At 46.1% G+C, this 27,500-nt stretch overlaps 3 protein-coding genes and 1 long non-coding RNA gene across 30 annotated transcripts in view; 3 read left to right on the forward strand and 1 right to left on the reverse strand.

Moving 5' to 3' along the window:
* Positions 1 to 6,118, forward strand: part of wbp4 (WW domain binding protein 4) — an 8,593-nt gene extending 2,475 nt beyond the window's left edge. For 2 of the 9 annotated variants that reach the window (XM_087255617.1, XM_087255615.1), the window contains exons 5-10: positions 1 to 125; positions 375 to 442; positions 722 to 797; positions 3,972 to 4,174; positions 5,266 to 5,498; positions 5,697 to 6,118. The exon at positions 1 to 125 is cut by the window's left edge and continues 52 nt beyond it. In XM_087255617.1, coding sequence (XP_087111743.1) covers positions 1 to 125; positions 375 to 442; positions 722 to 797; positions 3,972 to 4,174; positions 5,266 to 5,498; positions 5,697 to 5,898 — 907 coding nt within the window. In that variant the 3' untranslated portion in view covers positions 5,899 to 6,118. 9 annotated transcript variants of the gene reach the window in all.
* An 874-nt stretch (positions 6,119 to 6,992) lies between these two features.
* fbxl3b (F-box and leucine-rich repeat protein 3b) lies at positions 6,993 to 15,841 on the forward strand. Of its 3 annotated transcripts, none has more exon segments than NM_001442043.1 (5): positions 6,993 to 7,249; positions 10,008 to 10,365; positions 10,450 to 10,572; positions 10,967 to 11,138; positions 14,819 to 15,841. In NM_001442043.1, coding segments are annotated over 4 exon segments (1,293 nt in total). In that variant the 5' UTR covers positions 6,993 to 7,249; position 10,008; the 3' UTR covers positions 15,460 to 15,841.
* LOC147843725 (uncharacterized) lies at positions 6,994 to 14,550 on the reverse strand. Its single transcript, XR_015494443.1, has 3 exons — positions 13,101 to 14,550; positions 10,594 to 12,022; positions 6,994 to 8,055 (listed from the first exon to the last, which is right to left on the reverse strand). It is a non-coding gene; the product is annotated as an uncharacterized LOC147843725 (long non-coding RNA).
* Positions 15,842 to 26,298: 10,457 nt separating the features above from the next.
* caskb (calcium/calmodulin-dependent serine protein kinase b) overlaps positions 26,299 to 27,500 on the forward strand; it is a 75,944-nt gene continuing 74,742 nt past the window's right edge. For 16 of the 17 annotated variants that reach the window (XR_015492452.1, XM_087254787.1, XM_087254788.1 and 13 more), the window contains exon 1: positions 26,299 to 26,768. Coding sequence is in view for 12 of the 17 variants with exons in the window: in XM_087254779.1 (XP_087110905.1) it covers positions 26,710 to 26,768 (59 nt within the window). In the remaining 5 variants the exon portion in view is untranslated. The remainder of the gene's footprint in view (positions 26,769 to 27,500) is intronic. The other variant, NM_001142376.1, reaches the window with a different exon arrangement.

Genomic DNA, 27,500 nt, shown 5'->3' on the forward strand with positions numbered 1-27,500 from the left:
GAAGAAGCTGAAGCCCAGTGCGGTGAAGCCCCGCTCGGACCCCAGCAGCAGCAGCCGGACGCAGGCCTGGGTCAGCGGAACCACAGCCGACGGCCTGCTCTACTACTACAACACACTCACTGCAGGTCACACACACACACACACGCAAACACACGCACGCACACACACACACACACACACACACACATATCTGTGATCTCACTGTGTCTGTGTGCGTATGAGTGTGTGTGTGTTTTATAAGGACACGTGTATAATGAGGACATGTGCTGTGTTCTTGTAATTTAAAACTATTCAAATCAAACTTAGCGGGTGTTTCCCACAGTCCTCATAAACCACCAATAACAGTGTGTATGTGTGTGTGTGTGTGTGTTTAGAGTCTCAGTGGGAGAAACCAGATGGCTTTGTGGACGAGTGTGTATCATCCACCGCAGGACAAACACAGGTGAAGCGCTGTCTGATGGTGTATTTACATGTTTATTTTTTATTTTTGGCCTTTTTGCCTTGATTGAGAGGATAGGACAGTATTTTAGACAGCAAACGAAGTGGGATTGAGAGACGGGGTAGGCTCGGGAAATGTCCTCGAGTCAGGATTCAAACTCGGGACGCCCTGAAGTGCAGCTGCTCTGTATGTCTGTGCACTAACCACTAGGCTATTGTACTGACTGTTTACATGTTTAACCTCGTGTGTGCGTGTGTGTACGTGTGTGTGTATACACAGCAGGAGTCGTCCGGCAGTGCATGGATGGAGGCTGTGAGTCCTGATGGGTTTACATACTACTACAACACTGAGAGCGGCGGTGAGAACCACTCATCATCATCATCATCATCCTCATCATCCTCATAGCTCATGACTGATTTTCAGCAGTTAGTGTAGTGTAGTGTAGTATAGTGTAGTATAGTATAGTGTAGTGTATAGTATAGTGTAGTGTGTAGTATAGTGTAGTATAGTATAGTGTAGTGAAGTGTAGTATTGTGTAGTATAGTGTAGTATAGTGTAGTATAGTGTAGTCTATTATAGTGTAGAGTAGTATAGTGTAGTGTAGTATAGTGTAGTGTAGTATAGTGTAGTATAGTGTAGTATAGTGTAGTGTAGTATAGTGTAGTGTGTAGTGTGGTGTGGTATAGTGTAGTGTGTAGTGTAGTGTGGTATAGTGTAGTGTGTAGTGTAGTGTGGTATAGTGTAGTGTAGTATAGTGTAGTGTGTAGTGTGTAGTGTAGTGTGGTATAGTGTAGTATAGTGTAGTATAGTGCAGTGTGTAGTATAGTGTGTAGTGTGGTATAGTGTAGTGTGTAGTGTGGTGTGGTATAGTGTAGTGTGTAGTGTAGTGTGGTATAGTGTAGTGTGTAGTGTAGTATAGTGTAGTGTGTAGTGTGTAGTGTAGTGTGGTATAGTGTAGTATAGTGTAGTATAGTGCAGTGTGTAGTATAGTGTGTAGTGTGGTATAGTGTAGTATAGTGTAGTATAGTGTAGTGTGGTATAGTGTAGTATAGTGTAGTGTGTAGTGTAGTATAGTGTAGTGTGGTATAGTGTAGTGTGTAGTGTAGTATAGTGTAGTGTGTAGTAAAGTATAGGGTAGTGTGGTATAGTGTAGTATAGTGTAGTATAGTGTAGTGTGGTATAGTGTAGTATAGTGTAGTATAGTGTAGTGTGGTATAGTGTAGTATAGTGTAGTGTGGTATAGTGTAGTATAGTGTAGTGTGGTATAGTGTAGTATAGTGTAGTGTGGTATAGTGTAGTATAGTGTAGTATAGTGTAGTGTGGTATAGTGTAGTATAGTGTAGCATAGTGTAGTGTGGTATAGTGTAGTATAGTGTAGTGTGTAGTGTAGTATAGTGTAGTGTGGTATAGTGTAGTATAGTGTAGTATAGTGTAGTGTGTAGTGTAGTATAGTGTAGTATAGTGTAGTATAGTGTAGTGTGGTATAGTGTAGTATAGTGTAGTGTGTAGTGTAGTATAGTGTAGTGTGGTATAGTGTAGTATAGTGTAGTGTGTAGTGTAGTATAGTGTAGTGTGGTATAGTGTAGTATGGTGTAGTGTGTAGTGTAGTATAGTGTAGTGTGGTATAGTGTAGTATGGTGTAGTATAGTGTGTAGTGTAGTATAGTGTAGTGTGGTATAGTGTAGTATAGTGTAGTATAGTGTAGTATGGTGTAGTGTGTAGTGTAGAATAGTGTAGTGTGGTATAGTGTAGTATAGTGTAGTATAGTGTAGTGTGTAGTGTAGTATAGTGTAGTGTAGTATAGTGTAGTATAGTGTAGTGTGTAGTGTAGTATAGTGTAGTGTGGTATAGTGTAGTGTGGTATAGTGTAGTATAGTGTAGTGTGTAGTGTAGTATAGTGTAGTGTGGTATAGTGTAGTATAGTGTAGTGTGGTATAGTGTAGTGTGTAGTGTAGTATAGTGTAGTGTGGTATAGTGTAGTATAGTGCAGTGTGTAGTGTAGTGTAGTGTGGTATAGTGTAGTATAGTGTAGTGTGTAGTGTAGTATAGTGTAGTGTGGTATAGTGTAGTATAGTGTAGTGTGTAGTGTAGTATAGTGTAGTGTAGTATAGTGTAGTATGGTGTAGTGTGTAGTGTAGTATAGTGTAGTGTGGTATAGTGTAGTATGGTGTAGTATAGTGTGTAGTGTAGTATAGTGTAGTGTGGTATAGTGTAGTATAGTGTAGTATAGTGTAGTGTGTAGTGTAGTATAGTGTAGTGTGGTATAGTGTAGTATGGTGTAGTGTGTAGTGTAGAATAGTGTAGTGTGGTATAGTGTAGTATAGTGTAGTATAGTGTAGTGTGTAGTGTAGTATAGTGTAGTGTGGTATAGTGTAGTATAGTGTAGTATAGTGTAGTGTGTAGTGTAGTATAGTGTAGTGTGGTATAGTGTAGTATAGTGTAGTGTGGTATAGTGTAGTATAGTGTAGTGTGTAGTGTAGTATAGTGTAGTGTGGTATAGTGTAGTATAGTGTAGTGTGGTATAGTGTAGTGTGTAGTGTAGTATAGTGTAGTGTGGTATAGTGTAGTATAGTGCAGTGTGTAGTGTAGTGTAGTGTGGTATAGTGTAGTATAGTGTAGTGTGTAGTGTAGTATAGTGTAGTGTGGTATAGTGTGGTATGGTGTAGTGTGTAGTGTAGTATAGTGTAGTGTGGTATAGTGTAGTATGGTGTAGTATAGTGTGTAGTGTAGTGTAGTGTGGTATAGTGTAGTATGGTGTAGTGTGTAGTGTAGAATAGTGTAGTGTGGTATAGTGTAGTATAGTGTAGTATAGTGTAGTGTGTAGTGTAGTATAGTGTAGTGTGGTATAGTGTAGTATAGTGTAGTATAGTGTAGTGTGTAGTGTAGTATAGTGTAGTGTGGTATAGTGTAGTATAGTGTAGTATAGTGTAGTGTGTAGTGTAGTATAGTGTAGTGTGGTATAGTGTAGTATAGTGTAGTGTAGTATAGTGTAGTGTGGTATAGTGTAGTATAGTGTAGTGTAGTATAGTGTAGTGTAGTATAGTGTAGTGTGGTATAGTGTAGTATAGTGTAGTGTAGAATAGTGTAGTGTGGTATAGTGTAGTATAGTGTAGTGTGGTATAGTGTAGTGTGTAGTGTAGTATAGTGTAGTGTGGTATAGTGTAGTATAGTGCAGTGTGTAGTGTAGTGTAGTGTGGTATAGTGTAGTATAGTGTAGTGTGTAGTGTAGTGTAGTGTGGTATAGTGTAGTGTAGTATAGTGTAGTGTGTAGTGTAGTGTAGTGTGGTATAGTGTAGTGTAGTATAGTGTAGTGTGTAGTGTAGTGTAGTGTAGTGTAGTGTAGTGTAGTGTAGTGTAGTGTAGTGTGCTGTTAAAGCTGTGAGTGTCCAGCACAGTGGCCGCCCCTCAGACTCTATCGTGTAACATCAGGTGAAATCTCGTCATGTTTGAGCACAGTGAGCGCATCGCCCTGTCTGACTGTACACGTGTTCGTCTGCTGGTCTGAGAGAGTCTGATCTCCCTCCTCCTCCAGAGTCCAGCTGGGAAAAGCCGGAGGAGTTGAGTTCAGACGACGTGTCTCCTCCTGGGGTCGATTCTCCTCGTAAAGAGACGGAGAGCGCAGCGCTGGACCGTTCCTCTCCCGCACAGCCGGAACACACTGCTGAAGACAAAGCTGAGGACACAGCAGAAGCAGACGACAACACACCGAGCAGCGGCCCCAAGATCAGCTTCAGGGTGAGACACACACACACATACACGCACACACACACACTCGCACACATTCGCACACTCGCACACACACACACACACAATCGCACACACACACACACACACACACACATTCGCACGCACACACACACACACACACACACACACACACACACACACACACACACACACACACACATATAGTCATCATTCATTCATTTTCCTTATGTCTTAGTCCCTTTATTAATCAGGGTTTTCCACAGTGGAATGAACTGCAAACTTACCCAGCACTTACACTTTCAGCTGCAACCCAACACTGGGAAACACCTGCACACACTTGCATTCACACTCATACACTACGGCCAGTGTAGTTGATCAGTTCCCCTATAGTGTATGTGTTTGGACTGGGGGAAACCGGAGCACCCGGAGGAAACCCAAGCCAACACGGGGAGAACATGCAAACTCCACACAGAAACACCAACTGACCCAGCCAGGGCTCGAACTAGAGACTTTCACTAGAGAGTCCTGCACAGTGGTCAGAGGGGTTGTGAGCGGTTCTTCTTCAGAATAGTGTTCAGGTCACTGCTGATGCTGCTGGAGGGAAACCTGTCCTGACTCACTGCTCCAAAACAGCCCAAAGTGCTCAATAATGTTAAGTTCTGGGTACTGTGCAGGCCATGGCAGATGTTCAACTTCACTGTCATGTTCATTAGACCGCTCTGTCTCCAGTCCTGCTGTGTGTATCACTGCATTATCATCCTGACACACACCACCGCCTTCAGGACAATGGTTGACCCATTGGGTCACATGGGTTCTCCCGAATGGTTGGGTAGTCCTTTGCAGTGACCCAGTGCTCATTTAGCACCAGTATTGAGTCTAGGGAATGCCATGATATTGAGCCCAAACCATCAGGGACCCCCCCATGCTTGACTCTGGGCATCAGTGGTCTGGGTGGGCCGCTTCTGTGGGGCTTCTCCACACCGTAACTCTGGGAAAGACAGTGAAGCTGGACTCATCAGAGAACAGCACATGAGTACACGACACTACTAAAAACACACACACACACACACACACATCCAGAGACTCAGCCGTGTGTTTGTGTGTCTCTGATCTCACAGAAGAGAAAAGAAGAGCCGTCTCAGACTCCAGCAGACGGTGCAGAACAGAAGAGTTCTGATGATGGAGCGGGCGGAGAGCAGAAGCAGGAGGACAGCGGCGTGTCGGAGGCTGAGGTGGAGAAAGCTGCAGTGGTGGAGCCAGTGGTGGTGCAGGAGGTGAGGCCGGTGAAGAGAGCCAGAACCACCAATCCATACGGAGCCTGGGAGCAGATCCAGATCCAGCCCGACCCATAGTAAGACTTGCTGTTATTCTGGCTCATGACTAGTCCCTCAGCCTCGACGCCTGAACGAGGGTCATACCATGAGGGTTATTGAGGGCTAGAACTTACCCAAGGCCTCGGGGGTAGATTACTCCTGTGTGTGTTATTGTGTTTGTTCCCTGCAATGAGTGTGTGTTATTAACTGTGTGTGTGTGTGTGTGTGTTGTGCAGTGAGAGTGTGGACCTGCAGCTGCCGCAGGTGGAGGTGTGTGTTCAGAGTCCCGCAGCCGCCCCGCAGACGTCCCCCCGCAGCTTTAAGGAGCGCAGCATCAGCTCTCTGGGGGCCGACAGCAGCGCCGGCGCCTCCTTCAGGAAGAGGAAGACGGAGAACGGCAAACCCAGGAGCCTGCGGCAGAGGGCCCAGGACGACTAGCAGAACCAACACCGTCACGTCACGGCGCTCCTCTACAGATTTCACTGCCTCAGAATAATCCGCTTGTGAATATCTCCAGGAATAAGATGTGTTTCTAGATGTTTCGCTCTGTGTGTGTGTGTGTGTGTGTGTGTGTGTGTTTTCTGAATAGTGCCACAGTTTAATAAACTCCTCTAGATGAGTTGAGACGGTCTTTGCTCTCCACACTCATTAAACCGGACTGGACTGCTCTCCTCCTTCATCCTCTGTCATGGAGAGTTCGTGTTTATATCAAATAATTGCGTGTGTGTGCATGATATCTGTGTTTCTGTGAGCGTCTGATAGCCTCCAGCGTCTCCACACCCACAGCACAACAACATACACACATAAAACACTTATTAATGACCACTGAAATACAATTACTGACACACACACACACACACACACACACACACACACACACACGCACGCACACTGCTATTCCTGCTGGTTTATTATTCTCTCATGCAGCTTTCAGTAATTAAACAGGAAAATAAACAGAATTAATGATGAAAACACCATGAAATATGAGCTGAGACGTGCGTTCAGTTCAGTTCAGTTCAGTTGCAGTGGTAATTCCGTCTGATGATCAAGTGTTCACACAGGTATGGTACGGGATGACAGGTGTGATGCAGGGGTTGTTCTGTTGTTAGGTTAAAATTGGACATGTTGCCATGGCAATTAAGCTGAAATATTGAATTTACAGTTTATTCCAAGCTCTGTAAAATGTATACACATTAAAATCTATTCTTCAAATGAGAATAGGTTTAGTTTGCCCAAAAATTTAAGTTCTGTCATTGTTAACTCAACTCTGAAAGCTTGAACACAGATATCTGTTAACTTCTTATGTGGAAGTCAATGGTTACAGATTTGCAGCTTTCTTCAGAATATCCAGTGTTCAGCAGAAGAAAGAAGCTCGTATAGGTGTGTAGGGAACACTTGAGGGAGAGTGAACAGTGAGCACTTCTCATTGTTGTGTGAACGGCCCCTTTAACACTAGTGTGCTGTGGTAGTGTGGCCTCTAGCGGCCGCATGTGTGCACTGCGCTCAAATATTCCCAGAATGCTTCACTCTAACACAACACTTCGCCATTTTCCGCGAACGGGCGCTTCTCGGTGGAGAAACGTTAACTAGGTCAAAAAACTCCCGGAGAAACACTCGAAGCGAGCTTCACCGGAGCCTCCCGTCCGAGCGCGTCGATCCTCCCGCCGCCACCGCACCAACCGAGAGCCAATGACCGGATTCGGTTCCGCCGCTCGGATGAAGAGTTCCAGCGCGGGCCCGGGCTGAAGAGACGATCCTCGGAGATCCAGACGAGCAGCGACACACACAGGTATACACACACACACTCCTATAAACACCGGGAGACACACTGCAGATGAGGATTGTGCTTCAGTTCAGATTTATCGTGAGCTATCTTTCGCAGATTGATTTCCCGCAGATGCTTAGCGGAATGTTCAAGCTGCTCTGACGCTGTTCAGCTGCACGTGACCACAATAACCGGCCACGTGACTGTAGCGTTTGTAACTGCATGTTAATAAACTCTCTGTTTCTAGTGAGTGGACTTGACAAACCACCTGTAGAGTCGCACACACGTCCTCATGTCTGTGTGCTGGCAGGAGTCCTCAGCAGGAGATGAGCAGAGGTCTGTCATGAGTTATCTCTAATGCAGCTCTCTGATGATGATGATGATGATGATGAAGTGCTGCTTTGTCCTCACTAATCATCTTCATAATGAGCAAAGGTTAATTACTACTGGAGTATGTACTACATTTGAGCTAGAGTTTACTACACTACTGTAAGAGAAGTGTGCACTGGATAGTGTGAATGGAGTTCATTTATGAGCTGTTTATTCCAGAAATGGTTAATGATGGTGAGTATAAAGGCCTCTTGTGTTCTGCACGGTGGGTTTGGATTTACTGATTTAATTATCTCTGGGAGAAATGACTATAAATATTGATCAGTAAACTACTCGCTCTTAACACTAGTGTGATCATGTGTAGCCTCGCTGTTTCTACGCCACACAACCCGCTCCGAGCTGGGATCGAACCGGAAACCTTCCGCATGGGGGTCGGTCCTTAGAGCAGAGGAGTGAGGTTACCTGCACAGCACTTACTAGCTGACCACCGTTACACATGACTGTAGATAAACAGTAGAGTAGAATAACAGGAAAATAGCAGTGCGCCACATCCAGCAGCATTGTGTGTGTGTGTGTGTGTGTGTGTGTGTGTGTGTGTGTGTGTGTGTGTGTGTGTGTGTGTGTCCTGAATAAGGTGAAGTGTAGTGATGTTATTGCGAGTCCAGCTGTTGATGCAGGTGTCTCATCTATATCATTATCTGTCCAGTGTTTCTCTGGCTTGACTCATCAGTGAGGGACTCATGTAGGGTGTGTTCACATGTCATTTGTGTGTGTGTGTGTGTGTGTGTGTGTGTGTGTGTGTGTGTGTGAGAAAGTTGGTGTTAGTCATCATGTTTTGTTTGATGAGTGAGCTCTACTGTAACAGCACACGACTGAACTGGAAAAACTGGAGCCTCACTGCTGATACACACTTCACTTCTGCTGTGTGTGTGTGTGTGTGTGTGTGTGTGTGTGTGATCGATACTGAACACTGGTCTCAGATTTAGGAATGGGTGTTATGGACTTAAAATGATATCACAGTGTTTTCTGGTATGTATTGTAATGATTTTGAAGATAGTTTAAATGTGTTGACTCAGAGACGAGAATATCCAGTATCTTCAGAGAAAATTCACTAAATTCTTAATTAGTGTTTTAATTTACACTCTTGACCCCTGCTCCTGGGCTCTGCTCTTCATACGTGGATCGTTTCGTTCTTCAAAACTCATCTGAGAGTTGTTGTCATAGCAACAGTTCTGGAGCTCAAACCTGCTCAGGAGCAGCAGCTCATGTAAACAGGATTAGATCAGGTCAGTTCAAGCTAAGATAACACTGAAAATATGTACTGAATGCTGAATATCTTCTTACAGTAGCAGTTATATATACTTGGGAAAATTGTAAATGTATATATGTTTAATTATATATATATATATATATATATATATATATATATATATATATATATATATATATATATATATAAAATATATATACATATATATATATATATATATATATATATATATAGAGAGAGAGAGAGAGAGAGAGAGAGAGTAAAAAATATATATATATATTAATAAAACTTCTGCCATCTGCACTCTGAAATAAAAGTATAAAGACTGCCACCTGCTGGCTCAAAGAGAACATTTATTGAAATGAACTTTTTAGATACAAACGTGTACAGCACAATACTCGACGTTTAAAAAAGTATAATAGTTTAAAAATAGTTTTTTAAAAGTTGCAGACATCTTTATCAATATCAAAATACTTTTTAGATACAAAATTAATGTAGTTATTCAACAAATGCCCACAGCCCCAAACCAATGAGGAGAGTTATTGCTTTTCAGATCTGTCAAACAGTTTACTGCTAATTTTATTTAAATTTGCTCACATATTAATCAGATGATGTCATCACGCTGCTGTGCCGTCAGCCAATGGCTGCATTGCTGATCATGATTTGGAGGATGGATAGATCTGTCCTTCACAACACACACAGATCTCAGATCAGCTCATCCAGACACTTTAATCTGACTCACAGACTTGTTTGTTGACAAATTAGCCAGAGATCAGTTATCAAGATGAACAGATCCAGGATCTGCTGAATCCTCCTAGATCATTTAAGTGAGGTATGAAGAACAGAGCCCTGTATGTCCGCTGTCCTGAACCACATGCTAGTGGCTGCTGGTGATTAAAACCGTGTGAATACAGGAATCCCTATTTAACACTGTTTAAAGCGACCCAGAAATGCGCATCTACTCTCCCTCGAGGAGTTGAAGACATTAACGAAATCTGTTGAACATGAATGGAGATGTTCTGAAGAAAGCTGAAACCTTTGACCGCTGCAGTATTTGTTTGTCTTATGGTTTCCGGTTTCCAACATTCTTCAAAGTATCTTCATTTGTGTTTAACAGAAGAGAGAAACTCGTAACGGTTTAAAGAAGTAAAGTAGTGCTGAACCTGAGCCGTGTTCCTCCAGAATGAAGCGCGGTCAGCAGCGTGTGGATGAAGCGGAGCCCGGCGGCGGCCCCGGAGACCCTGAGCTCTGCAAGCGGCTGCGCTGCGACTCTGAGGACGGAGACGGACCTGTGGACTGGGGTCAGCTGCCCCAGGAGATCCTCCTGCAGATCCTGCAGTACCTGCCGCTGCTGGACCGGGCGATCGCCTCGCAGGTGTGCCACCGCTGGAACCAGGCCTTCCACATGCCCGAGCTCTGGAGGTGCTTCGAGTTTGAGCTCAACCAGCCGGCCAGCTCCTACCTGCAGGCCACACACCCCGAGCTGATCAAGCAGATCATCAAACGGCACGCCAACCACCTGCAGTACGTCAGCTTCAAGGTGAGAACACACACACACACACACACACACACAGCTTACACAACCTACATTTACTCCTGTGTGTGTGTGTGTGTGTGTGTTCAGGTGGACAGCAGCACTGAGTCTGCAGAGGCAGCGTGTGATATCCTCTCTCAGCTGGTCAACTGCTCTCTGAAGACTCTGGGACTCATCTCCACCGCTCGACCCTCCTTCATGGAGCTGCCCAAAGTATGACACACACACACACACACACACACACACACACACATGCATATCTGTCTTATATATTGTCATAATATATTGAGGCTAGAGCATGTTCTGCTGAACAGAATGAGCTTCAGTGGGGTTTTGAAGGGTCAGTTCACCCAAAACTGAAAAAGTTGTAATTATTTACTGTCCCTCAAGTGTTTTCAAACCTTTAAAAGTTTCTTTCTTCTGTGGAATAATAAAGAAGATTTCAAAGAATGCTGAAAACCTGTAACCACTGACTCACACAGTATTAGTCGTTCCTATAATGGAGGTGGATGGTTACCTGCAGCTCTGCTGTATGAGGAGTGCTGGATCTGTGTTTAGGGTCATTGCCGTGATGTGATGGCTGATCTTACTGTGCTGTTGTGTTCAGTCTCACTTCATCTCTGCGCTGACCGTGGTGTTCGTCAACTCCAAATCCCTGTCCTCGCTGAAGATCGACGACACGCCGGTGGACGACCCCTCGCTGAAGGTGCTGGTGGCCAACAACAGCGACACGCTGAAGCTGCTGAAGATGAGCAGCTGTCCACACGTGTCTCCCGCAGGTCAGCTGACCGTCTGAACACAGCAGCGTCACTACAGTAAATCCTCAGCTCAAATCATCTGCACATGCACTACTGAAGGCACACTCGCGCTATAGATCTCCTCACAACCATTCCCCAAGTGATGTTCAGCAGAGCCAGGACGTGTGCACAGTGTTTCCTGCAGTGTTTAGTCTCTGCAGAGAGTTTGGCTGGAATAAAAGCAGTTCTCCTATGCCTCGCCTAATTACCCTAGTGAAGCCTTGAAATGTCACTGTACACTGAATCCCAGTGTCTGGAGGAATATCTAGTCTCATGTTGTGTGCTGTCATTATCAGAAATCACTTATTAAAACTAGTCCTGTCACAGTAATCAATATATCGACTTATCGTGCAATATTGCAGATGACCTCAGTCATTTTTGCCATTGCCATATATATATATATATACACACAATCACAAATAACATTAAAGCCATTTTACAATGACATTTATGTTCTACCTCACCGGTGTCGGTTTATAATTGGACAATTACTTAATAGGGCATTTAATAGTGTATATAATAGCACACTAATCTGTTTACAGTAAATTACAGAATTTAAATGATCTTAATTATGAGAAGTGTTTAAAGTGTTTATGACTGTTTGCATTATTGTGCTGTTATACAATAATTATATAATCAGTGGCATAAAAGAATCTCAGAATGACAATAATATTGCTTATCGCAACCATTTCACCACAAAATAAGAATTCCTCATCGCGACAGACCGAATCAGAACTATTCTGCTGATGAATGTTAAAGCTGCTGTGTGTCAGTGTTGGACTCTTCGCCTCATATAAACAGCATCATGTGTGTGCAGATAGTCAGATCATGCTCAGTGAACACTCCTGTTTATCTGAAACACAATGCTGGAGTCAGATCTTCGTACATCACTTAAATGATCTAAGATGATTTGGCAGATCCTGGATCTTTTAATCTTGATAACTGATCTCTGGCTAATTAGGTTCTCCAAACAAGTTCGCGAATCAGATTAGAATATCTGGATGAACTGATCTGAGATCGCTGTGTGTGTTGTGAAGGACAGATCTATCCATCCTCCAAATCATGATCAGCAATGCAACGATTGGCTGACGGCACAGCAGCGTGATGACATCATCTGATTAATATTCAATTATCCATGTGAGCAAAATTACATCAAATTAGCAGTAAACGGTTTGTTAAATATGACACGCAGTAACTTCACATTTGTTGTGAGCTGCAGGCTTTACACTTTCATGTGTCGAGAGTATTCATCATGCATTTCAATGCAAATCAATGTATTTAGTTCTACATTTAGAAAAGATTTCCTTTATTATAGAAGCCGTTTTTTAATTGGTGTATTGAATAACTGGTTGTTTACAAAAGCATTTTCATATTGGTAAAGGCGTCTGCAACTTTTGTGAAGCATCAAATCACCGTCATATTAACTATCAAAACAAGTTTATGACTGCATAAATGTATTATTACTTTAAACTAAGTCACATATTCTGCATTTCTATCATACACAATTTGTACTAAAGCGATCTAAAAAGTTCATATCAATAAGTTTTCTCTGTGCACCAGCAGGTGGCAGTCTTTGTACTTTCATTTCCAGGGTGCAGATTGCATAAGTTTTATTAATATGTATAACTTTATTTATTTTATTAATGACTATAACTTAATATATATAGTTGAAAAATATGTACCATTTTCCCAAGTGTATATAACTACTGCTGTAAGAAAATATCAGAATTGGGAACATACTTTCTGTATTATCTTTGCTTGAACTAAGCCGATCTAATCCTGTTTATATGAATGAACCTGCTCCCGATCAGGTTTGACCTAGCAGATCTGTTTCCATGACAACAACTCTCGGATCAGCTTTGAAGAACGAAACGATCCTGGATCATGTCAAATCGTCAATATCCAAATCCAGCTAACTGAGTAATCCACGTACGAAGAACGGACCCCTGGAGTCAGATCTTCTGCTGTGGTCATGTGTGTTGCGTGCCGGAGCGGCTGTCTTTGTTTTGGTCTCTTTAACCCGCCCACTGGCAGTGTAGCCAATTACATTTCAGCACCTCTGCATTTTAGCACTACTAGGAAACTAGCCTGATCCTGGGGCGAAGGAGTGGCGCTGTAGGTAGTGCTGTCGCCTCACAGCAAGAAGGTCGCTGGTTCGATCCTCAGCTCAGTTGGTGTTTCTGTGTGGAGTTTGCATGTTCCCCCTCCCTTCGCGTGGGTTTCCTCCAGGTGCTCCGGTTTCCTCCACAGTCCAAACACATGTGGTGCAGGTGAATTGGGTTGGCTAAATTGTCCGTAGTGTGTGTGTGTGTGTGTGGATGTTTCCCAGAGATGGGTTGCGGCTGGAAGGGCATCCACTGCGTAAAAACGTGCTGGATAAGTTGGCGGTTCATTCCGCTGTGGCGACCCCGGATTAATAAAGGGACTAAGCTGACAAGAAAATGAATGAATGAATGAAGTAGCCTGATCCAGGGCAGGTTAACTCTCAGGCTAAGTTCAAGCTTAATTTAGGTAATATTAACATTCACCTGCTGTAATTTAAAGTCATTTTAATTCACGTAACCTCTGAATAATAATGAAACTTTTATAGTCACTTAATAGTGAAAAAAAATTATATATATATATATGTGTGTGTGTTTTCAATAGTCTCCAGAACAAACCATCATTATACAATAACTTGCCTAATATATATACACACACACACACACACACACCCCAAACATCTTTAAGAACAGAATAACATATACATTTAACTGCAAATAAGTTATTGCAAACAAAAAAATACAAACTACAACATTTCTCTACATTTCTGTATTTTGAATGTTTCTGTTGATTGATTTTCTCTCCTGTTTATTCAGAAGTGTGCTTTATATTTTCCCCAACAGGTTGATTTGGGTGTTCTGGTTTTTTCACTGTTTATTTTTTGTTAGATTAGCTCCACATTTGCTTCAGTACTGAATAATCTGATGTATTGTATGTGCACAAAGATATTACTGTAAAGCGTTCTCTAGAAAATCTGCATTTACAACGTTGATCTGCGAGGGGTGTAGCTAATATGTTTATATGAATGACAAATATTTAACAAGGAAAATAATATTAGGAAAGCACTGACTAATATAAGGAAGTAAACTACAGTTCTTAAAGAATAACGATAAAGCTGTAAACCCTGAGCGGATAATCAGGAGATGATTAGCAGCCGCCTCACATTAATATAAAGATCCTTTTATTGCCAGCTGTGCTGTAGTTTTTGATTATTATGTTTAAATTATTATGTTTGAACTCTAAAAAACAGGACGCTCACTTCTGTTGGCCTCAATCTGGCAACCTGCGCTTGCATGTGTTTTAATCCAGGAGTGCAATACCTAGCTCAACCACCGGGTGTCAAACTCACACACTGCACCTCTGATGAAACAGGCTGGTGTCTGCCACACGGCACGTGTGAAATATTAATAATGACAGATGTTTTGACTGCAATATTCACCTGCATCTGTGCTGATAATCTGATTTACTCCTGTAACAGACTGAGCAGTGTGTGTGAACAGCAGGATTCAGCACAGAGAGATCTCAATATAGACGCTTCACTATAACAAGAGCAGCCTTAAGAAGCAGCTTAAGGAAACCACATTCCTAACAGGTGTGTGTGTGCGTGTGTGTGTGTGCAGGTATCCTGTGTGTGGCGGATCAGTGTCACGGTCTGCGTGAGTTAGCGCTGAACTATCACCTGCTGAGCGATGATCTTCTGCTAGCGCTGTCGTCGGAGCGTCACGTTCACCTGGAGCACCTGCGCATCGACGTGGTGAGCGAGAACCCGGGCCAGCACTTCCACTCCATCAAGAAGAGCAGCTGGGACGCCATGGTGCGCCACTCGCCCAAGTTCAGCCTGGTGATGTACTTCTTCCTGTACGAGGATGAGTTCGGGCCCTTCTTCCAGCACGAGGTGCCGGTGACGCACCTGTACTTCGGCCGCTCCGTCAGTAAGGAGGTGCTGGGGCGCGTGGGGCTGACGTGCCCGCGGCTGGTGGAGCTGGTGGTGTGCGCTAACGGGCTGCGGCCGCTGGACGAGGAGCTGATCCGGATGGCGGAGCGCTGCCGTCAGCTGTCGGCCGTGGGGCTGGGCGAGTGCGAGGTGTCCTGCAGCGCCTTCGTGGAGTTCGTGAAGATGTGCGGCCGTCGCCTCTCGCAGCTCTCCATCATGGAGGAGGTGCTGGTGCCCGACAGCAGGTACGGCCTGGACGACATACACTGGGAGGTGTCCAAACACCTGGGCCGGGTCTGGTTCCCTGACATGATGCCCACCTGGTAGAACCGCAGTCTGGAGCTTCAGCACACACTGAAGGAAGCTGTGTGTGTGTGTGCGGACAGTTCATGCACTTAATTAGTTATCCAGCAATATATTACACGCACACACACACACACACACACTCGCGGCTCTGTTCAGATAATTTACTCCTGCACTTTATAGAGATGTACATATGAGACTGTGGGCTGTGTCCATATTCCTCCTGATGACGGGTAACTGTACGCTGTCTTGTGTGTGTGTGTGTGTGTGTGTGTGTGTGTGTGTGTGTGTGTGTGTGTGTGTGTGTGTGTGTGTGTGTGTGTGTGTGTGTGTGTGTGTGTGTGCTGACAGTGCTGTTCATGATTCTGTTGTTGTTTTGGAATAAACCCTGTGATGACTACTGATACTGCTCTGTGCTTTACTGGACTCGCGCTCACTGATGATGAACACTAATGCTTTAATAGAAACATCATGTAGGAACATCATAATGTTCACACACACACACCAGGGCTCAAGAGTAAGGACTGCCCGGGGCCCGGGAGAACCGTTTGGGACAGTAGACGGGATCATTACTGGCCTGATTGAGAACACCTTTTGTTAAATAATTTATTTATTTTTGTTCAGATCTTTTTATTAACATTTTGGTCAGTAAAACATCAATTTTAAAAGTGTTTGAAAATCAGAGATAAATGATCTTTGCTCCAACAGAGCCCCCCCCCCACTGCACCATTCTACACAGCATGTTATGGCCATTACTGATCTGTTTTACATCATGTCATGATACACACACACACACACACACACAAGTAGAGAACAGTTCCATTATATGTTCACTCATCTATTGTATATATATATATATATATATACACACACACACACACACACACACACGAGTCACGAGAGGCCTAGCCAAAGTAAAATAAAGAACTAAAATAATTTAAATAGAGTTAAATTCAGATAACCCTGATTTCTTACCATCCAAATGGGATGCCACTTTTATAACATGGTGCAATAAGGGACTTATGATAATTGATCAGTTATTTAATGAAAACACTATGCACTCATTCTCTTATCTTAAAGACAAATTTATGTTGTCGTCAAGTGAATTCTTTCGATACTTACAATTAAGAAGCTATATTACAACTCATAAAGAAAAGGAAATATTCAAAAAAGTCCCAACTAATGTGGAACAGGATTTTATTGATATAAAAAAACAAAAAGGATTACATAAAGGACACATATCACAGATATATAATAGCCTAATTCTGGATTCAACAGATAACACCCTTCAAATTAAAGAAAAATGGGAATCTGAACTTAATGAAAAAATTGAGGATGATATTTGGGAAAACATATGTTCAGAAGCTCATAAGGGGATCAACAGCCATAACTGGAAAGAGTTTGACTGGAAAACATAAATTAGATTTTTTAGATAACCATTGATGGTCTCCAAATATACTAATCGTCCACAGTCAGAGGAATGCTGGAGGGGTTGCGGAAATGTGGGTAATCACGCACATATATTTTGGGAATGTCCGAAGATACTTGCATTTTGGCAAGGGGTAAAGATTGAGATAATGAAAATTATGCAGGTAGATCTACCTTTTACTCCCCTGTTTTTCTTGCTTGAAGGGATACCCCAGGATAAATATAATAAAAACCAGAGATATACTACATATACTTTTACTAAGTGCAAGAAAGACCATAACAATAAATTGGATGAAGCCACACCCTCCAACAATAGTACAGTGGATAGAAAAACTTGATTGTATATATAGAATGGAGTATATGACTGCTCAACTTCAACTAAAACTGGATATTTTTAAACAAAGATGGGCACCTGTTACGTTGTACCTGAATAGGACATAGTATTTCTAGCTCCTTTGAAACTGAAAATATTGTATGTTTTTTTTTTTGTAATTTTTTTTATTTACATCTGCGGCTACTGTCTTTTTTTATTTTATTTTATAATTTTTTATTTATTTAATTATTTTTTTTTTTGTTAATGACCGCTGCTGTCACTGAATGTTCTGTTCTGTAAAACGTTTTAATGTATAAAAATAAAGTAAAAAAAAAAAAAAAAATTGAGTTAAAATCAGTGTGAGCAACTAATAAACTGACAATATGAAGTTTGGATGCATTAGCTGTGTGTATGTCAGCACTGGCTGCCAAATAAGATCCCATTTCTGACTGCAGCCCTGTGACGACCCCTGGATTCCAGTCTGGATGTGGCAGATCCTGATTGGCTGCCTGGTCGCTCCCCAATTAGTTCAAAGCTTATAAATGCCGGTGTGTGTGCCAGCTTCTGAAGGGCAGTGCGTCCTCGGTCAAGACCATCTCTTAATTTCAGCAACCGTATGGTGTTGTTTGGCATTATTTATATGTGTAGTTCAAGTTGGCTATTTTTTATTATCCTCTAGAGCAGCGGTTCTCAAACGCTCTCATCAAGCACCACCTCAGAGAAGAGTAGTCTCTCCATGTACCAGCACAATGAGCAGTGTTGAAATACAGTAGTGTAGCAGACCCTGTAAAGCAGCTACACCTCTGCACAGTTAAAACAATGTGGCAGATGACCTCAGAAATACAGGCTATGTCATAAATGGCATATTATTTACATCATTTTTGATCAATTTTGAAATATATGTACATGACATATTTCATTCCTCCGCGCACCACTAGAAGGAATCCTGCGCACCACAGTTTGAGAACCACAGCTCTAGACATTTGTTTGTTTCTTGATGTGTTGTTCTATTAGTTTTGTATAATAATTAAGTTGCATTTATAATATTTTGTTTGAGCTCTTTTGTTGCGACTCGAATGAGGGGTCGTAACAAACCCTTGGAGGAGAACCGGATCTTCTCATTGTTAGATGGTACAGAAGGTCCTGACTCCAATCATTAAGAGTTGGAGGAAGTTTGTCCTGCCATTAGTGCAGTATAAGACGTCCAGCGATTCATGTGGGAAAAGAAATCCCGCTTTTGGTGTTGTCTAAACTGGGTTCTGAGATTAATTGGTAAATCATTTAGAACTGCAGTAAACACCGTCACACGCTCCATGCTGCTCTTTCTGTTTTGTTTTTGCTCATTAACATTTTTAAATATTATTTCAAGAGTTCACACTTAGCTGATGATTGATTATAAGCAAGTTTGGCATGCTGTCCCGGGAGAGAGCCCTGAGCTCAAAGGTTCTTGAGCCCTGGGCTCCCTCCCGTTTGGAGGAAGAGAGGGGAGCCTTGAGCTCAGGTAGATCTCGACAACTCCCCCTTGATAAGAGCTGATGACTAAACATTGAATGCTATTAAAAGATATGCTGCATTATAAGATTACCTGAATTGCAAATTTAGATTTATCAATTTACTTGTTGTGCAGGTTTTTGGAATGTGGGAGGAAACCAGAGGACCCGGGGAAAACCCACGCAAGCACGGGAAGAACATGCAAACTACTCACAGAAACGACCACCGGCCTGTTGAAGGACTAGAAACGGTGACGTTCTTGTGGTGAGGCGACAGTGCTAGTCACTGGGCCACCGTGCCGCCCTATGGAGGGAAAGGTGAAGAGGTAGGGGTGGAAGGGGGGATTCTTCAAATCGAAGATGACTGTAGTGAAAACCCCTGACTCTTTATAGTGGGTTAGGAATGGCCTGATTGGTGGATCATGCATGCTAATGCAGAACCAGCCGTGTTCAATCATCATCACGTGCTCCTCTCCAAATTACTTCATGAATAAACTTCACTTAAATACATTCATTCTGTCACTTTCTTTTTGGCTTAGTCCCTTTATTATTTAGAGGTCGCCACAGTGAAAGGAACCACCAACTATTCTAGCATATGTTTTACACAGCGGATACCATCAAGCTGCAACCAAGTACTGGGAAACATCCGCACACTCTTGCATTCACACACACTACGGCCAGTGTAGTTGATCAGTTCCCCTATAGCGCATGTGTTTGGACTGTGGGGGAAACCGGAGCACCCGGAGGAAACCAACACGGGGAGAACATGCAAACTCCACACAGAAACACCAACTGACCCAGCCCAGGCTCGAACCAGAGATCTTGCTGGAAGGCGATTGTGCCACCCATTGTGCCACTGTGCTGCCCTATTTAAATATATTCATTCATTCATTCTCTTGTCGGCTTAGTCCCTTTATTAATCCGGGGTCGCCTCAGCGGAATGAACCGCCAACTTATCCAGCAAGTTTTTACACAGCGGATGCCCTTCCAGCCGCAACCCATCTCTGGGAATCATCCACACACACTCACTCATACACTACAGACAATTTAGCCGACCCAGTTCCCGTATAGCGCATGTGTTTGGACTGTGGGGGAAACCGGAGCACCCGGAGGAAACCCACGCCAACACGGGGAGAACATGCAAACTCTACACAGAAACACCAACTGAGCCAAGGCTCAAACCAGCAACCTACTTGCAGTGAGGCGACAGCACAACCCACTGTGCCACCGTGCCGCCCTATTTAAATACACTATGTAAGTAATTATAGACATTATTTGTTGACACTGTTTGTAATGTGTGGGTGAGAATGGTTTTCTTTGGTGTGTTCAGTGGAAATATTGGCAGCGCAAGTACAAATCTGAACTATTGACCCATCTGGACCAGCAGAAAAGATCCTTGTGTTGATCCCTGCACACACTGCTGATTCACTAGAGCCGAGAGCTTCATGATGCGGTGATCTTTCCTCCAGCAAGTGGAGCTGGTGAAGAGTGGAGCTGGTGATGAGTGGAGCTGGTGATGAGTGGAGCTGGTGATGAGTGGAGCTGGTGAAGAGTGGAGCTGGTGATGAGTGGAGCTGGTGAAGAGTGGAGCTGGTGATGAGTGGAGCTGGTGATGAGTGGAGCTGGTGAAGAGTGGAGCTGGTGATGAGTGGAGCTGGTGAAGAGTGGAGCTGGTGATGAGTGGAGCTGGTGATGAGTGGAGCTGGTGATGAGTGGAGCTGGTGATGAGTGGAGCTGGTGATGAGTGGAGCTGGTGATGAGTGGAGCTGGTGATGAGTGGAGCTGGTGAAGAGTGGAGCTGGTGATGAGTGGAGCTGGTGAAGAGTGGAGCTGGTGATGAGTGGAGCTGGTGATGAGTGGAGCTGGTGATGAGTGGAGCTGGTGAAGAGTGGAGCTGGTGATGAGTGGAGCTGGTGATGAGTGGAGCTGGTGATGAGTGGAGCTGGTGATGAGTGGAGCTGGTGAAGAGTGGAGCTGGTGATGAGTGGAGCTGGTGATGAGTGGAGCTGGTGATGAGTGGAGCTGGTGATGAGTGGAGCTGGTGATGGAGCTGGTGATGAGTGGAGCTGGTGATGAGTGGAGCTGGTGATGAGTGGAGCTGGTGATGAGTGGAGCTGGTGATGAGTGGAGCTGGTGATGAGTGGAGCTGGTGATGAGTGGAGCTGGTGATGAGTGGAGCTGGTGATGGAGCTGGTGATGAGTGGAGCTGGTGATGAGTGGAGCTGGTGATGAGTGGAGCTGGTGATGAGTGGAGCTGGTGATGAGTGGAGCTGGTGATGAGTGGAGCTGGTGATGGAGCTGGTGATGAGTGGAGCTGGTGATGAGTGGAGCTGGTGAAGAGTGGAGCTGGTGAAGAGTGGAGCTGGTGATGGAGCTGGTGATGGAGCTGGTGATGGAGCTGGTGATGAGTGGAGCTGGTGATGAGTGGAGCTGGTGATGAGTGGAGCTGGTGATGAGTGGAGCTGGTGATGGAGCTGGTGATGAGTGGAGCTGGTGATGAGTGGAGCTGGTGATGGAGCTGGTGATGAGTGGAGCTGGTGATGAGTGGAGCTGGTGATGAGTGGAGCTGGTGAAGAGTGGAGCTGGTGATGAGTGGAGCTGGTGAAGAGTGGAGCTGGTGATGAGTGGAGCTGGTGATGAGTGGAGCTGGTGATGAGTGGAGCTGGTGATGGAGCTGGTGATGAGTGGAGCTGGTGATGGAGCTGGTGATGAGTGGAGCTGGTGATGAGTGGAGCTGGTGATGGAGCTGGTGATGAGTGGAGCTGGTGATGAGTGGAGCTGGTGAAGAGTGGAGCTGGTGATGAGTGGAGCTGGTGATGAGTGGAGCTGGTGATGAGTGGAGCTGGTGATGAGTGGAGCTGGTGATGAGTGGAGCTGGTGATGAGTGGAGCTGGTGATGAGTGGAGCTGGTGATGGAGCTGGTGATGAGTGGAGCTGGTGATGAGTGGAGCTGGTGATGAGTGGAGCTGGTGATGAGTGGAGCTGGTGATGAGTGGAGCTGGTGATGGAGCTGGTGATGAGTGGAGCTGGTGATGAGTGGAGCTGGTGATGGAGTTGGTGATGAGTGGAGCTGGTGATGAGTGGAGCTGGTGATGAGTGGAGCTGGTGATGGAGCTGGTGATGGAGCTGGTGATGGAGCTGGTGATGAGTGGAGCTGGTGATGAGTGGAGCTGGTGATGAGTGGAGCTGGTGATGAGTGGAGCTGGTGAAGAGTGGAGCTGGTGATGAGTGGAGCTGGTGATGAGTGGAGCTGGTGATGAGTGGAGCTGGTGATGAGTGGAGCTGGTGATGGAGCTGGTGATGGAGCTGGTGATGGAGCTGGTGATGAGTGGAGCTGGTGATGAGTGGAGCTGGTGATGAGTGGAGCTGGTGATGAGTGGAGCTGGTGATGAGTGGAGCTGGTGATGAGTGGAGCTGGTGATGGAGCTGGTGATGAGTGGAGCTGGTGATGAGTGGAGCTGGTGATGAGTGGAGCTGGTGATGAGTGGAGCTGGTGATGGAGCTGGTGATGAGTGGAGCTGGTGATGAGTGGAGCTGGTGAAGAGTGGAGCTGGTGAAGAGTGGAGCTGGTGATGGAGCTGGTGATGGAGCTGGTGATGGAGCTGGTGATGAGTGGAGCTGGTGATGAGTGGAGCTGGTGATGAGTGGAGCTGGTGATGGAGCTGGTGATGAGTGGAGCTGGTGATGAGTGGAGCTGGTGATGGAGCTGGTGATGAGTGGAGCTGGTGAAGAGTGGAGCTGGTGATGAGTGGAGCTGGTGATGAGTGGAGCTGGTGATGAGTGGAGCTGGTGATGGAGCTGGTGATGAGTGGAGCTGGTGATGGAGCTGGTGATGAGTGGAGCTGGTGATGAGTGGAGCTGGTGATGGAGCTGGTGATGAGTGGAGCTGGTGAAGAGTGGAGCTGGTGATGAGTGGAGCTGGTGATGAGTGGAGCTGGTGATGAGTGGAGCTGGTGATGAGTGGAGCTGGTGATGAGTGGAGCTGGTGAAGAGTGGAGCTGGTGATGAGTGGAGCTGGTGATGAGTGGAGCTGGTGATGAGTGGAGCTGGTGATGAGTGGAGCTGGTGATGGAGCTGGTGATGAGTGGAGCTGGTGATGAGTGGAGCTGGTGATGGAGCTGGTGATGAGTGGAGCTGGTGATGGAGCTGGTGATGAGTGGAGCTGGTGATGAGTGGAGCTGGTGATGGAGCTGGTGATGAGTGGAGCTGGTGATGAGTGGAGCTGGTGATGGAGCTGGTGATGAGTGGAGCTGGTGAAGAGTGGAGCTGGTGATGAGTGGAGCTGGTGATGAGTGGAGCTGGTGATGGAGCTGGTGATGAGTGGAGCTGGTGATGAGTGGAGCTGGTGATGGAGCTGGTGATGAGTGGAGCTGGTGATGGAGCTGGTGATGAGTGGAGCTGGTGATGAGTGGAGCTGGTGATGGAGCTGGTGATGAGTGGAGCTGGTGATGAGTGGAGCTGGTGAAGAGTGGAGCTGGTGATGAGTGGAGCTGGTGATGAGTGGAGCTGGTGATGAGTGGAGCTGGTGATGAGTGGAGCTGGTGATGAGTGGAGCTGGTGATGAGTGGAGCTGGTGATGAGTGGAGCTGGTGATGGAGCTGGTGATGAGTGGAGCTGGTGATGAGTGGAGCTGGTGATGAGTGGAGCTGGTGATGAGTGGAGCTGGTGATGAGTGGAGCTGGTGATGAGTGGAGCTGGTGATGGAGCTGGTGATGAGTGGAGCTGGTGATGAGTGGAGCTGGTGATGGAGCTGGTGATGAGTGGAGCTGGTGATGAGTGGAGCTGGTGAAGAGTGGAGCTGGTGATGAGTGGAGCTGGTGATGAGTGGAGCTGGTGATGAGTGGAGCTGGTGATGAGTGGAGCTGGTGATGAGTGGAGCTGGTGATGGAGCTGGTGATGAGTGGAGCTGGTGATGAGTGGAGCTGGTGATGAGTGGAGCTGGTGATGGAGCTGGTGATGAGTGGAGCTGGTGATGAGTGGAGCTGGTGAAGAGTGGAGCTGGTGAAGAGTGGAGCTGGTGATGGAGCTGGTGATGGAGCTGGTGATGGAGCTGGTGATGAGTGGAGCTGGTGATGAGTGGAGCTGGTGATGAGTGGAGCTGGTGATGGAGCTGGTGATGAGTGGAGCTGGTGATGAGTGGAGCTGGTGATGGAGCTGGTGATGAGTGGAGCTGGTGAAGAGTGGAGCTGGTGATGAGTGGAGCTGGTGATGGAGCTGGTGATGAGTGGAGCTGGTGATGAGTGGAGCTGGTGATGGAGCTGGTGATGAGTGGAGCTGGTGATGGAGCTGGTGATGAGTGGAGCTGGTGATGAGTGGAGCTGGTGATGGAGCTGGTGATGGAGCTGGTGATGGAGCTGGTGATGAGTGGAGCTGGTGATGAGTGGAGCTGGTGATGAGTGGAGCTGGTGATGAGTGGAGCTGGTGATGAGTGGAGCTGGTGATGAGTGGAGCTGGTGATGGAGCTGGTGATGAGTGGAGCTGGTGATGAGTGGAGCTGGTGATGGAGCTGGTGATGAGTGGAGCTGGTGATGGAGCTGGTGATGAGTGGAGCTGGTGATGAGTGGAGCTGGTGATGGAGCTGGTGATGAGTGGAGCTGGTGATGAGTGGAGCTGGTGATGAGTGGAGCTGGTGATGAGTGGAGCTGGTGAAGAGTGGAGCTGGTGAAGAGTGGAGCTGGTGATGAGTGGAGCTGGTGATGAGTGGAGCTGGTGATGAGTGGAGCTGGTGATGAGTGGAGCTGGTGATGGAGCTGGTGATGAGTGGAGCTGGTGAAGAGTGGAGCTGGTGATGAGTGGAGCTGGTGATGAGTGGAGCTGGTGATGAGTGGAGCTGGTGATGAGTGGAGCTGGTGATGGAGCTGGTGATGAGTGGAGCTGGTGAAGAGTGGAGCTGGTGATGGAGCTGGTGATGGAGCTGGTGATGGAGCTGGTGATGGAGCTGGTGATGAGTGGAGCTGGTGATGGAGCTGGTGATGGAGCTGGTGATGGAGCTGGTGATGAGTGGAGCTGGTGATGAGTGGAGCTGGTGATGAGTGGAGCTGGTGATGGAGCTGGTGATGGAGCTGGTGATGGAGCTGGTGATGAGTGGAGCTGGTGATGGAGCTGGTGATGAGTGGAGCTGGTGATGGAGCTGGTGATGGAGCTGGTGATGGAGCTGGGGATGAGTGGAGCTGGTGATGGAGCTGGGGATGAGTGGAGCTGGTGATGGAGCTGGTGATGGAGCTGGTGATGGAGCTGGTGATGAGTGGAGCTGGTGATGAGTGGAGCTGGTGATGGAGCTGGTGATGTCTACACATTAACATGAAACAGAGTTTTCAGACAGAGAATCATCATTCAGCAGAGCCGAGATGAAGAGCGACTGAACCATCAGCTGCACGTTCATGACCACATCTCACATCACGACCACGCGTGTACCAGGCCAGAGTGTGTGAGACTGCCCGTGTTCTGTTTTTGTGTGTGTGTATGAGATGGTGTGTGTGTATATATTTGAGAGGGGTTCAGTGTGTGTGTGTGTGTGTGTGTGTGTGTGTGTGTGTGTGTGTCAGAGTTTCTCTGTGTATATTAGGCGCGGGATGATAACCGTTGTGAAGGTATAGCGCGGTTTGGAGAAGTCAACGATTCGAAACCGCCACAATGATCTGCTGTAGCGTTCCTGAGGCGTGTGCCAGTGTTCCTCATGTCGGAAGTGTTGTAGGACAGCAGTGTCTCCAGCAGAACACATATCCAACATGCTGTTAAATAGTAAAGAGATCAGTGTTTTAGAAACTAATGAAGACAGCAGAAGACCATGACTGATCAGAGTTATTCAGCCTGACATGATTACTGCTCATAAATATCATAACTGTTTCCCAAAATAACACATCGAGATCAAGAGTTTCAGTGTTTTATCCAGACATTAAACATATAAGCTCATTTTACAGCAGTGAGCTCAACACCCGGATGCTTATACCACCTCAGTCTTCTACCGGCCCATGCCCACTGTATATAAGACAGTGTAGGTGTGTGTGTGTGTGTGTGTGTGTGTGTATCTGTCTGTGTCTGAGACCGTGGGTGTGTGTTTAAGTGTGTAATATTAAGAGCAGCCGCTTTCACACAGGACTAGAGTCTGTGTGTGTGTGTGTCTTTGTGTGCGTGTGAATATGAGCACAACACAGATGAGTGATATTGAATGTGTGTGTTTATTTTAGCGGTTACACCGACAGCCTGACCGTTTTCTATGGACTGTGTGTTTAGATGAGCTGATCTGTGCGGGTGAATCTTCATTGATCAGCTCGTCTTCAGTCAGTCCGCCGTGCTCTCGGTGTTTCGCCCTCCTGCAGCATTTATTCAGCAGGAAAACACACGGATCCGTGAAATGCAGGAGCTCTGACGTCATCGGACGGTCAACCAGCACGCAGGGCGACGCGCGCCGCCATTGGCCGCCGAGCGAGAGAACGGCTTTTCTCTGCGCAGATTAGGAAACCGAGAGCCGTGGGCTCGAAGGCGCGCCCTTCCAGAGACATCTTGGCTCGAAGCGCGCGATGAGCGTCAGCGGGAACATCCGGGGCCCCGCGCGCACCTCGGCGGCCATTGCGGCTCTCCGTCCCGCAGCTTCATAACCTTGAGAGGGCGGAGCGAGCGGCGCTGAACCGGAGCAGGAGGAGAAACACCGAGGCAACGGAGAGCTGCAGAAAACCGTTAGTCGGGCAGCGCCGCTTTCTATCACCGAGCCGCTGTAACGGATGATCAGGGCGTGAACCGGGGCGTCTAACGGACAGTCATGCGCGCCGTCCGACCGGAACCGGAGCCGCAGCAGCTCTGAGCGCGTTTTCTTCAGGATCCTGCGAGGCGCATCAGCGCGTTTTTCCCGCGGCCGCTCGCGTCACTTTGACATTATTATCTGAAACCGGAGATCTGATTCCCTATCACCAACCGACCGACCGCCGCGGTAACGGACATCTCCGGTGGTCGTCGACGGGAATCCGGGGATTTGCGGGTGTCGCGGGGCGGAGGGCGAAAAGCATCGGATTGTGAGGCAATCTTCGGCTCTCCGGTAACGGGAGTATGGCTGACGACGACGTGCTGTTCGAGGATGTGTACGAGCTCTGCGAGGTGATCGGAAAGTGAGTAATCGATGAGGATGATCGATCATTCCAGATCAGCTGCTGCACTCTTTGTCTCGCGTCTGTTTGACATTTTATTGCGTGTAGCTTCAGCTGACCGTGTGTGTGTGTGTGTGTGTGTGTGTGTGTGTGACTGTCATATTCATTGATCAGTAACTCCTCATCTGATCATCAGTGCTCGGCTTATAAACCTGATTATGTCCTGATCATCTTCACTGATCAGTCTCCATCATGACAGCGGCTCTGGATGAGGGATGAGCGCTGGGCCTGCGCCTGTGTGTGTGTGTGTGTGTGTGTGTGTGTGTGTGTGTGTGTGTGTGTGTGTGTGTGTGTGTGTGTGTGTGTTATTGAGCTGCTGTCTTCGCTTCAGACACTGATTTTGCTCAGTCTGGGTTTCAGCTCATTCATTTACTGTTTTCAGATGAATGAACTTGTGCTGAATGAATGACTGCATCACCTGATCACACACACACACACACACACACACACACACACACACACACACACACACACACACACACACACACACAGATATTGTGGTTTTTAGGAAGGCTGTGTTATTTTATTTCTGCCAGAGGTGTTCAGAGCTAATGAAACACATGTGATTAATGGCTTAATCAAACTCTTATCACACACACTAGAGGCATGCAGACCTGTGTGTGTGTGTATGTGTTGGATTCTCTCGTGTTGACTGAAGCTGTTTGTAATAAGAGTCTTCAAGTTCATCTGAGC

This window comes from Danio rerio, chromosome 6 (assembly GCF_052040795.2).
Source record: "Danio rerio strain M-AB ecotype USA chromosome 6, GRCz13ab, whole genome shotgun sequence".
In the NCBI taxonomy this organism is placed as follows: Eukaryota; Metazoa; Chordata; class Actinopteri; order Cypriniformes; family Danionidae; genus Danio; species Danio rerio.

What these genes read in the sequence shown, in the direction of transcription:
- fbxl3b (XM_087255497.1), top strand. Translation starts at nt 10,009, where the DNA reads ATGAAGCGCGGTCAGCAGCGTGTGGATGAAGCGGAGCCCGGCGGCGGC. An exon ending in TGCAGTACGTCAGCTTCAAG is followed by an intron (nt 10,366 to 10,449) that starts GTGAGAACACAC and finishes GTGTGTGTTCAG; the next exon opens with GTGGACAGCAGCACTGAGTC. An exon ending in TCCACACGTGTCTCCCGCAG is followed by an intron (nt 11,139 to 14,818) that starts GTCAGCTGACCG and finishes GTGTGTGTGCAG; the next exon opens with GTATCCTGTGTGTGGCGGAT.